At 37.9% G+C, this 12,001-nt stretch overlaps 1 protein-coding gene across 3 annotated transcripts in view; it reads right to left on the bottom strand.

Moving 5' to 3' along the window:
- LOC106870788 (homer protein homolog 1) overlaps positions 1-12,001 on the bottom strand; it is a 129,793-nt gene that overhangs the window by 9,746 nt on the left and 108,046 nt on the right. For all 3 annotated transcript variants that reach the window (XM_014916989.3, XM_014916988.3, XM_014916990.3), the window contains exons 3-4: positions 11,178-11,309; positions 8,975-9,136 (exon numbers count right to left, since the gene is read on the bottom strand). In XM_014916989.3, the coding sequence (XP_014772475.1) occupies positions 8,975-9,136; positions 11,178-11,309 (294 nt within the window). The remainder of the gene's footprint in view (positions 1-8,974; positions 9,137-11,177; positions 11,310-12,001) is intronic.

The following is a 12,001-nucleotide window of genomic DNA, read 5'->3' as shown; positions in this document are numbered from 1 at the left end:
CCTATTTGATAATATAAATATCAGAAAAATTTGAAATGTCTCTCCCTCTCTCTCTCTGTGGCTCTGTCACTCTCTCATATACACAGGCAATTATTGGCACATAAACACCAACACAAATCACACACCTCTATATAATCATTGGCATATACACACAAACACACACATATATATTTATTACACATACATCTACATCATACACATATAATGATGGGTACATACATAATACACACATGAACATATTGTATTCAGTAATCAGGTTTACTGCAATATGCATATACACACACATACACATACAAACCACACACATGTGTATAATTATTGTCATGTATATATATGCTTTTATAAACAGAGGCTAAACCATCAACTACATAGATACCTGCATATACACAACAGATAATATATACATCATCATCACCGTCATCACCCACTACTATCACCATCATCACCGACACTATCATCATAATCATCATCACCCACTACTATCACCATCATCATCCTATACATACAGCCTTTCACATATACAACAGATGATATTGCTGCATAATAAAACCATAGAATATCTAAAAATACATTAATGAATAGAGAGAAAAATTGAATAAACTAACAAGAAAGCTCAACAAATACAGGAAAACAGATGTGGTACAGAGGAGACAACACGCAGATACTGTGTAAGGTATGATGGACTAAGAAAGGAAATATTGAACAGAAAACAAGGAATTGTTAATACCTCATATGCCATTAGGATAGCAGAAATTAGACAGATTTTTTTTTCTCTTCCCTTATGTTGGGTCTGCAGTGAATAATAAACCACCAGAAAGCAGACAGAGCAGTTATAAACAGAAAGAGAAATGCAGGGGAAAAAAGCAACTAAAAATAAATAAAACACCCCAGTATTTTTTATAAAATATTTTTTTAATTAATTAGAAGACCCTGCGCTTTGTATGCATAATCCTCACACTTTAATAACCCACTTGGAATCATGTATCAGTATTTAATAGGTTTGCTTTCAGAGACATTTGCCGTAATCAAATTTGAAAAAAAAACCCCAGAAAAATGTCTGACAGAAATACATTAAAAAAGATATCCCAGGATGTTTACTTCTAAAATCTAACAGTGTAAAAGAATTAATATATATGTATGCACACACACACATGCAGGATGCGATGGGTAAATTGTCGCTTGTTTATACTTTTAATTTCATGCATGTGCATTGTTTGTTTTGATTTTGTTAACTACACAGTATAGCAGGGTCAGTTGGGCACCCTCTGTGAGAAAAACAGCACTATAACACAATTCACTCTGTCAGAAATTTGGAAATGATATGCTGCACTGCTTGGCATTCACACCGGAAGCTCCAATATGAACATTTCAGAGCATTTGGGTGACAATCTGAGGACAGTGCAGAGGATTCAGAAAGAGTTGGATGAGTCTAATGGTGAGTATGAAGGTACGGCAGCTCAGAAACCTAACTTTGATTGTTCTGATAAGAAAAGAACACCTGAATTTGTTGGTGAGATCCAGGCCATGATTGACAACGATCCCTTCAAGTCAATCAGATGCATTGCCAGGGACACGGGAGTGTCTGAGTTTCTTATCAGGCAGGTAGAGAAGATGAGAAAGGGCCAATATTTATCCCAAGTCAACAAGAGGAAAGACCACGCTATGAAGCTTTTGAACAAACTGAAGCATCCCCTCCAACCAAACATGCTTTGGTTTTTCTCAGACGAGAAATATTTCTGCCAGGATCAGATGGTGAACACACAGGACAACTGTTGGCTTGCCGTGTCCCAAAAACATGTACCAAGAGAATTTTAAATTAGTTATTTTTAATGGCAGAACTCAAGGAGGTAGATAAGACTATAAATGATAAAATGTAAATATTGGGTTAAAAAATGGAAAAAGTGGATGACTGGCCATGGGACTCAGATCCATATAGATATGACTAGACTAGCTACATCCTGAATCAAGATCCTTCCGGCTTTGTTTTATGCTTCAAGCTGGTAGAAATAACAGCCAAATCTCCATCAAATGACACCTTATTATCTTCTTTTTTTTAAATCCAAAAAACAAGACTACATTGAAGAAAAGATATAGGCGTGTTCCCTCATGATACAGAGGCAAGGGGTGGGACAGGAGTAGAGGGAATGGGAGAGGGGCAGGAAGAGGTGGAAAGAAGGCAAAAGGAGTGGGAGAGAAAGAGGCAGAAGTGGGCGAACGGAAAAGGAGTGGGTGGGAGGGGGAGATGATTTTTAACTCGGGCATAATGCTACATATTTAAGAGGAGAAGGCGTTGTCCATTGTATCAGTCGTGTATTATTTGACTGGCTCTTTATTTTATTGATTCTAAGATGATAAAAGACAAAGTTAACCCTCCAAGGAATTTGAAGTTGGAATGCAAAGAGCCCTAAGTAAATGATAGAAGACATTCTGTTGACCCACCATCCTTGTTCTATATATAATTAAGAAATTATCACCACATTATTGCAAACGTAACACTTTTTACACTAATCGTCATCATCATATTCATCATTATCATCATTTAACATCCGTTTTCCATGCTGACATAAATTGCATAGTTCGACAGGAGCTGGCAAACCCAGAGTACTGCATCATGTCCCACTTAGGCATGATTTCTATGGCTACATGAAGGTCTTTTCCTTCAGAGAGTAGCACAGATTGTACGATGCTTGTGTTAGAACAGTGATGCTGCATGGCAGTGGGACATGAGCCTTGAATGCATAGGATTTGAGAAGAATGGAGAGAAATGAAGCTAGTGCACTCTGTTGGATGTGCAATGTGTGTCAAGATGACAAAAAGAGGTCAAGAGAATGCTTTGGATGAAAGAGGACAGCGTAAAATTGCCTGAGAAGAATTATGTATCAAGTTCTTTTTTCTTCTGTAACTAAGTGCTATGTAAAAAGCACCCAGTCCACTCTGAAAAGTGGTGGGCATTAGGAAGGGCATCCAGCTGTAAAAACCGTGCCAAAACAGACAATGGAACCTAGTGTAGTCCATTGGTTTGCCAGCTCCCATCAAAATGTGTCCAACCCATGCCAGCATGGAAGACGACAACAATGATGAATCCATACCGGGGGTTTCATAGCACAGACCAAACATAGAATTAAACAAGAGCTACAGGACAAAACAAACTTGAAACCAACATTAGATATGGATGCTGTTATTCATTTGGTTATCTTATTTTAAAGGGATTTATGCTAAGAGAAAGATCGGAATGCATACTGATTAAACAGTAAAGACATCTCGATCATCACACTGGGAAATAATCTTCCAAGAAGCATTACACAACAGCATGGGTTAGTGGGGAAATAATCTGAAATCTAGAAAAATCTAAATGAATGTTTGAAAAGTGGGTGGATGATCCTTGATGCCATGTGTGAAAAATTTAATTGAATTACAAATGTAGGTCAATGACTAAGAAAAGGATATGCTGGCTTCAATAACACATGGCGGTTTGTTATTGATTTAATCAAACTAACATTGCCATGCTGAATCTTAAGAACAGAAAATGATAGAGAACAACACAAGTAAACGCAACTCTATGCATGAGGTGAGTCATTGTCAAGAGAAAGATGGTCTACCAAAACAAGGATTGTTTGTATTTAGACATTTTTAAAAGTATTATTATGTTTAAAGTATGTTAAGAGTATTATTCCCCCTCTTTCTCTCTCTTTGCACACACACACACGTACATACATGTATGTACACTCACATATACACATACACATATGTATACCTGCACACAAATATTCACACATCTTTGTAAATGCACTCTATACATACATATGCATACGTGCTTACACACACACACACACACCATTTCACAAAGTTTCATAAGTACAATGGAATTTTATATATATATAGTTTGATGATGGCTTAACTGGCTGAATGAAACCTTGAAGTCACTGTCAACAATATTCTTGTTTAAGAATAATAAATTTACGGTTATTGATTTTTGTGGCAAGATTCCTGTGTTGAAACAGATATTATTGTATTTTGGGATGGTCATTTTTTTTTTTTTTTTTTGGCCAAATAAACACACACACTATATGTTCGTTCTTTACTCGTTTATTACTGTTCTTATTCTAACTCATATCCATTGTCTGGAAATCTTTCATCACACACCTGTGACCTCTTCAGCGTCACTTTCCATCTCCGTGTGCACTCTTCCTCCAATTATCTCATTCTGTTCTTCTATGCTGTGTATCCTTATATGCATATGCGTTTGTGTCTGTATTTGAGTGAGATAAGTGGAGGAAGAGCACACACAGAGACGGAAAGTATTGCTCAAGAGGTCACAGGTGTGTGATGAAAGATTTCCAGACAATGGATACGAGTTAGAATAAGAACAGTAATAAATGAGTGAAGAACAAATATACAGTGCATGTGTTTATTTAGCACAAAATAAAATAAAATGACCATCCCAAAATAAAACAATAATAATAAATTTGTATTCTACAAAAGTGTAGAGTAACCCATCAAATTAATGTAAACGGGTTTTAATTATAACTGTGATAAAAACAAACACACACACACATCCATCCATCCATCTATCCATATATATATATATAGGTCACATGTTGGTGGCATGTAAAAAAACACCATCCAAATGAGGTCGATGCCAGTGTCCCCAGACTGGCTCCCATGCCGGTGGCATGTAAAAAGCACTATCTGCACGTGATTGATGCCAGACCCACCTGACTGGCTCCTGTACCGGTGGCTTATAAAAAGCACCCACTACACACTCAGAGTGGTTGGCGTTAGGAAAGACATTCTAACAGTAGTCTAAGACTCTTACCCAATGTATCTTCCCAACACGGTAGGATTCTGAGGAAAGCTGATGCTCTTCCAAATAAGTTGAATGATAACTTAGAAAGCTTCCACTTCAGACCAAAGAGAGCCGCCGCAGCAAGAGCATTCTGCTCTGGCTGCGATTTAATTGCATTCACTTATAAAATCGCTCATTATTTGTTGTAAAATAATTGGTAGTGTTACACAGAAACAATAAGAGCAAACTGTCTGAGATAACGATGTATTGTTATTAACTTTAATTACACACAGACACACACATCTCAATAGATGGCTTTGTTATATATATGCAGCTACTGTCAATAGGTATTGGTGTTGGGGTGTATATTACAATATATACTACACATGAATTTTTCCACAAGCTCCTTTTAATATGCTTATCCTTATGTATATAAGAAAACTGTCCAATGAACAGGAACATGAAACTGAGTAACAGTGTATATATATATATATATATATATATATAGGCAGTCGATAGCTTCCGCTATCTGGGCGACCAAGTTAGTAGTGGGGGTGGGTGCGCTGAAAGTGTAGCTGCTAGAATAAGAATAGCCTGGGCAAAGTTTAGAGAGCTCTTACCCCTGCTGGCGACAAAGGAACTCTCACTCAGAGTAAAAGGCAGACTGTATGACGCATGCGTACGAACAACCATGCTACATGGCAGTGAAACATGGGCTGTAACTGCTGAGGACATACGTAAGCTTGCAAGGAATGAAGCCAGTATGCTCCGTTGGATGTGTAATGTCAATGTGAATACCCGTCAGAGTGTAAGTATCTTGAGAGAAAAGCTGAACATTAGAAGCATCAGTTGTGGCGTGCAAGAGAGACGATTGCGCTGGTATGGACATGTGGTGAGAATGGAGGAGGATAGCTGCGTGAAAAAGTGCCACACCCTAACAGTTGAGGGAACCCGTGGAAGAGGTAGGCCCAGGAAGACCTGGGCTGAGGTGGTGAGGCAAGACCTTCGTACATTGGGCCTCACCGAGGCGATGACTACTGACCGAGACCTTTGGAAATGTGCTGTGCGTGAGAAGACCCGGCAAGCCAAGTAAGATCGTTGCCAGTGCCCCTGGACTGGTTCTTGTGCGGGTGGCACATGAGATGCACCATTTTGAGCGTGGCCGTTGCCAGTACCGCCTGACTGGCTCCTGTAGGATTTTTGAGCGAGATCGTTGCCAGTGCCCCTGGACTGGCTTGTGCGGGTGGCACATAAAAGACACCATTTCGAGCGTGGCCGTTTTCGTGCGGGTGACACGTAAAAGCACCCACTACACTCTCTGAGTGGTTGGCGTTAGGAAGAGCATCCAGCTGTAGAAACTCTGCCAAATCAGACTGGAGCCTGGTGTTGCCATTCGGTTTCACCAGTCCTCAGTCAAATCGTCCAACCCATGCTAGCATGGAAAGCGGACGTTAAACGATGATGATGATGATATACACTTTATTTATAAAGCTGCAAAAATATCACAAAAATTGTTACTCAGAGTTTCACGTTCCTGTTGCCTTACAGTCTTAAAAAAAGGAAAGGGCACATGAGATAATATAGACTCAAAGATATTACAAAAACAAAAAATAAAACAAAACAAACATAAAAGAGACATGATGTTTTCAGCTGAACAGCTTTTGATCAGAGATAAGCTAGCTTAATTGGGGTTGAGCTGGGGTCAACGAACAATAATAACAACTGAATTTAGTTGAAACCTGCAGACGGACAGACCACAGCTGTTGGGGACAGAAAATAGGGGAAGAGGTTCATAAACTCCTCGCATTGAGACAATCAATATCCACTACTAAAATGGACAGATTATGATGATGATGATGATTGGTATTATATTAACCCAGTGCAATTCCTTTCATAGGTGTATAGGTGGTGACCTGTGCTGGATTAACCATTAAGCAAATTAAGTACATGCTTAGGGCATCGCGGGAAAGGGAACACCACAGAAATGGTAAATGGTTTATGGCACAAAAGAAATCACTCTAAACTTGCTATAATAATAATATTTGAAATGGTTTATGTGATCAGAAATATTTCAAAGTATCCATGGTGCCATAGTGAGGATCTGGTCAAAGACTTTGCAATTAAAGAAAAAAAGTAAAAAAATTTTCAAATATAAATAAAGTGGAAGTATACAAAAACAAACAATATTTTTCATCTTACTCTTGGTTTGGTTTCATTTTGGAAAACAGACATTTTATGGTTTAATATTGTTTATATTTTGAATTAAATATATATATATGGGGCACCAAAATCTTTGAAGTGCTTAGGGTCTCTATGGGTTTTAATCTGGCCCTGGTGGTGACTGGAGCCCTCCTCACCAACTTACTGGTTGGGAAAGGGTCCCCCACATCCTTTCTAACCCAGCAACAAAAATAAGGCTCATCACAGAGTAGGAGAACTTCTGACAGAAAAGCCACCAAATAACCAAGAGATGAGAGTGGGTCTAGCATGTTACCTGTCTATTGAAACAGACATTAATGCACACCTGTGCATCCCACCCCCGCACACATACATACCTGAGACTAAAATTTTCAATGGATGTTTGAATATATACATGCCTCGTTATTATTGTTGCTGGTTTTATGTTTTGGTTTGGTGGCTGTTGTGTTTAATCAATTTGGAAATGACATCAGCACGAAACGTATATATATATATATACGTGAAACAGTTTTGATTCAGAAAGGTCATGTAAAATCATAGAAAATACGACACTTGAAGGAATGAATAAATAATTCTTTTGCATTGAATAGTAAGGAATTCTGACTATGATAGATGAAACCTACATAAACCTTGGATCAACATTAAGGTGAACAAAGACTGTCATTGAATAGAATCTAATGGCATTTTATCACATGTTTGTCTCAATGAATGTATACACACACACACACACACACACACGCGCGCGCGCCAATGTATACAAATACACAGACGTGTGTGTGTACTATATACAGTCATGCATGCTTACATGCGTGTGTGTGTGTGTGTGTGTGTGTGTGTGTGTGTGTGTGTGTGTGTGTGTATGTATGTATATGAATAAAATATACATATATATTTACACATACACCCACACACACACGTATATGCATATATATATATATATAAATAAATATAATGTACACACACATATTCATGTGTATGTGTATACATACGCACATACGACGTAAAACACAAAGCTGACATCAAGAACACCTGGGTGAAATTTTACTGAAATTGCTTTCTTTCATAATTTTTTCAAGAAATGTAAAGTTTAGTCAACTACGCATTTCAGTTTAACCTCTTAGTAAATTAAACACTTGACAATAAAAGGATATTTATTTAATTACCTGTGTACATGTATGTTTTGTCTTCCCGTTGCGGCAAGGGTTAGATGAATATAATACTGAATACTACAGCATTTTGTGTTCTAACACAAACATCCATTTCTAAGTGGGGATAAATATCACCCTATTCTATCACTATTAATTATTTTCCAATAAGTCCATTGGCTGTTTGCAACACCAATGCCTGATTAGACATTGTGATTCTATATATATCACTAGCAGGCATATCGCTGCTATCTCTAGCATTTGAGCATCTCCCATTCACAAAACCAAGGAAGGCTAATAGTAGTCTCAGCAGTTTTATATATATATAAAACTCTGTTGATTCACCAGAAGCAGTAAATTACAGGGACAATACAAATGTGGAGTATCCTTTAATACATTATAACCAAAGGGGTCCAATGTCCAGTACCCAAATTTACTTGTTTCCAGGCATCAGCCGGTAAATCGATTCTGCTTTCTTTTGAAATATTTACTCTTCGTATATTTCTTTGGAATATGAAATGAAAGTCAGAACAAAATGTATATCACCACGTTCTTTTGTTTAAAAAACTTTGTGAGCAACACATGTGAAAACGACTGCTTCAAGCTCGCATTTTCTCTCTATCAATTCCATTCACAAATCCATTCTTTCTATCAAATCCATCAGGTGGCACAGGGCAATTATAGAAGACAATTGCCCAAGGCACTATGCAGTAGGACTGAACCCAAAACCTCATGTTTTGGAAGCAATCTTCTTAACCACACAGCCAAGCTTGCACCAAAGCTACAAACACTTCTTTTAAAAATAAAAACAAACAACACTAAATCGCTTACAAAAGCTACTTACTGGTAAAGAGGAAAGACTTGATGTCCTCGTGTGACATAGTGGGTTGACTGGTGTAGTACCTGTTTTTTTCAAAGTATCATTGTCCATAGCACCATTTATTTCTTGCTTAGATTTTGAATGTTTTCTTGTAAGTAATTTCACCTCCTCAAAATAATCGTGGAACTGAAATTAATAAAAAAAATGAATATAATTAATATTGAAAATTACTGAAGACATTAAAATAAAAATTAATCTCAGACTGGAACAAAAATTTAGTAAAACATATCAGTAGGTGCTGGTGTGGCTGTGTAGTTAAGAAGCTTGCTTTACAACCATATGGTCTCAAGGTTCAGTCCCACTACATGACACCTTGGGCAAGTCTTTTATTATAGCTGCCCAAAGCTGATCAAAGCTTTGTGAGTGGATTTGGTGCATGAAAACTAAAAGAAGCTCATCATGTGTGTGTGTGTGTGTGTGTGTACACCCTTGTCTTGACATCATATGACAGTTGTAAGCAAGCATCACCATCATGTAAGTGGTAGTGTTTATTTCCAGTGTTGTATGGAAAATATGGCCGATTTTGAGAAATATTGCCTTGCTTGGAAACAGGAGAGGGTTGGTGACATGAAGGGCATCCGGCTGTAGAAAATCTGTCTTAACCTGACCCAAGCAACCATGGGAAAATGGACATTAAATGATGATGGTTATATATATGTTGTTTATACATTTAATGTCTTTCAGTGCTAGCATTGGAAAGCAAATGTTAAACAAGGTTGGACAAAGGGTGTATTTCAGTGTGTTTTATAGCTCCCACCAATGTTTTTCGAGTAAGGGATTTCTTAATCAACAGGTATCTGAATGTGCAGAGCAACTGGTCATAATGTCAACAAGTAATGTAAATATAACACTGCGTTGGTCAAGCAAAGCCATAGGATGCCAACATTTACACACACACACACATACATACATGATGAGCTTCCAATAGTTTCTGTTGACCAAATTCATTTACTAAGCTTTAAGTCAACCTGGAGCTATAGTAGAAGACACCTGCCCAAGATGCTGTACAGTGGGACTAAATGAGATATCATATGGTTGTTAAGGAAATGCATTTACCACATAGCTGTGAGTGTGTGTGTGAGTGACTTGATCTATATACTAATTCATATACAGTTAAAGTGAGCCAATGTGGAAACTACATTGTTACTCAACTTTCTAGAAATAGCAACCAAATTCCATCAAGCCAAAGCCTCTATTGCATATTTACATATTGGCTGGAACAACTTCGATCATATATCTTTTCTCTCAGTTCTAGTGTGGAACTAAACAACAACTACATAATTGCAAACCTCAAATTCAAAGAGAAAGAATGACAGCCTATAATGTCCGTTTTTCTCAGGTGAATTAGCATGGCGTGTATGGGGTCTGCACCTGTGGCAGAAGCAGTTGTTATGCTCCCTTCGGAGCAAGTTGTCTCCCTTCGGTCCCTGCATAACACCCAATTCTTGTCTGCAGCACTAAGAAGGTGTATCATGCACAGTAACCACATCACAGCAAATTGCCATGGTGGATGGCAGAACCAGGTGAGAGCAGCTTTAAGGTCTTAAGTCTTCTATAAGAAGGTGTTAACTTTAGCAAGTGAGAACTTTCCCCAGACAAAAATAGTTAGTTTGACAACTAAAAAAAAAAAAAAAGCCAGCTTCAGTAAGCCTTGTGGACCTGGCTGTATAGTGCATCAAGATTTACTCTCTTGACAGCCTTTCCTCGGGAATATGGTAAACTTGAAAAGCATTACATTTTTTTTTTTGTTCTAGTTTACATCCATTGATGATATTTCAACGAAATACACACACACACACACACACACACACACACACACACACACACACACACACACACACACACGCACACACACGCACGTACGCACGCACGCAGCTAGCTTCTGCAAAGTTTCGGTCTATTAAATTTCATTCACAAGACACTTTCGTTCCAAGGTTATGGTTAAAGGGGGCTTGTCCAAAGTGCTGTGTAGTGACATTGAACCTGAAATCATGTAATTACAAACTCTATAGCCACCTCACCATAGTTTACCCACTACAAAAGAAAGGAAAAAAGTGTATATCAATGACTAAATTACCATGCAGGAATTCTTGTGTGGTACCCCACCCCACCTTCAACCCCTTGTGACATTTATTTTGCAAACAACATCGAAATTTCATATGCTTACCTGATTGAGTTCTTTCTCTCCACTGAAACCAAGTCCATACACAATATTGGCACTAACATCTGACCACTGGCCAAATTTCTGAGAAGTCTTTGTAAAAACCATGCTCGCCGTAACTGTGCTGTTCACAACAGCCTGAAAAGAAAACAAAAAGAAAACAAAAAAAAATTTTAATTCATCAAAATATTTAGTGAAATTCAAATTTCAGAAAAATTTTGTTAGAATTTGCAACTTAACAAATTTTCAGACTTTTATCTTTTACTCGGACTGTGGCCATGCTGGGGCCACTACCTTGGAAAATTTAGTGGGACTAATCAACCCCAATATTTAATTTTAAGTCTAGTGCTTACTCTGTGAGTGTCTTTCGTTTAAGTTTCAGAGATGTACACAAACCGACACCTGTTGGTCAAGCAGTGGGGGTCAGGGTGGACAAACACAAATACATATATACGCTGAAAATTTCAGATCTGGAATTCAGCAATGTGGTGGAGTTCTTAAACCTGAAAAGGATCTGTGATGTTTCAGCTACTCATAGCTTTCATTGTTTTTCGATCTGTTGACATATGGTGTGGACCTTTCAACTATTTCCCACTTGATTTGAATGTGGTCTTCTTGTGTTATACTACAAACCCCATATGTGATTAATCAAATTAGTGGCTTTACTTTTGTCCCTTTTTAGCAGATGTAAATATATGGCTAAGTTCCTGTTGGTGAATTGGAAAATACCACCCTCTCCAAATTCAGCAGCTGTACTGCAGACACTAGGCCCCTATCCATTCAGCCCTTTGACTTTACAGTCAAAGGGAACATAAATAATTTTCCCCTTT

This window comes from Octopus bimaculoides, chromosome 15 (assembly GCF_046866305.1).
Source record: "Octopus bimaculoides isolate indiv1 chromosome 15, ASM4686630v1, whole genome shotgun sequence".
Lineage (NCBI taxonomy): Eukaryota > Metazoa > Mollusca > Cephalopoda > Octopoda > Octopodidae > Octopus > Octopus bimaculoides.
Note: the sequence above shows the minus strand (reverse complement) of the source record. Positions and strands in the feature narration are given on the sequence as shown.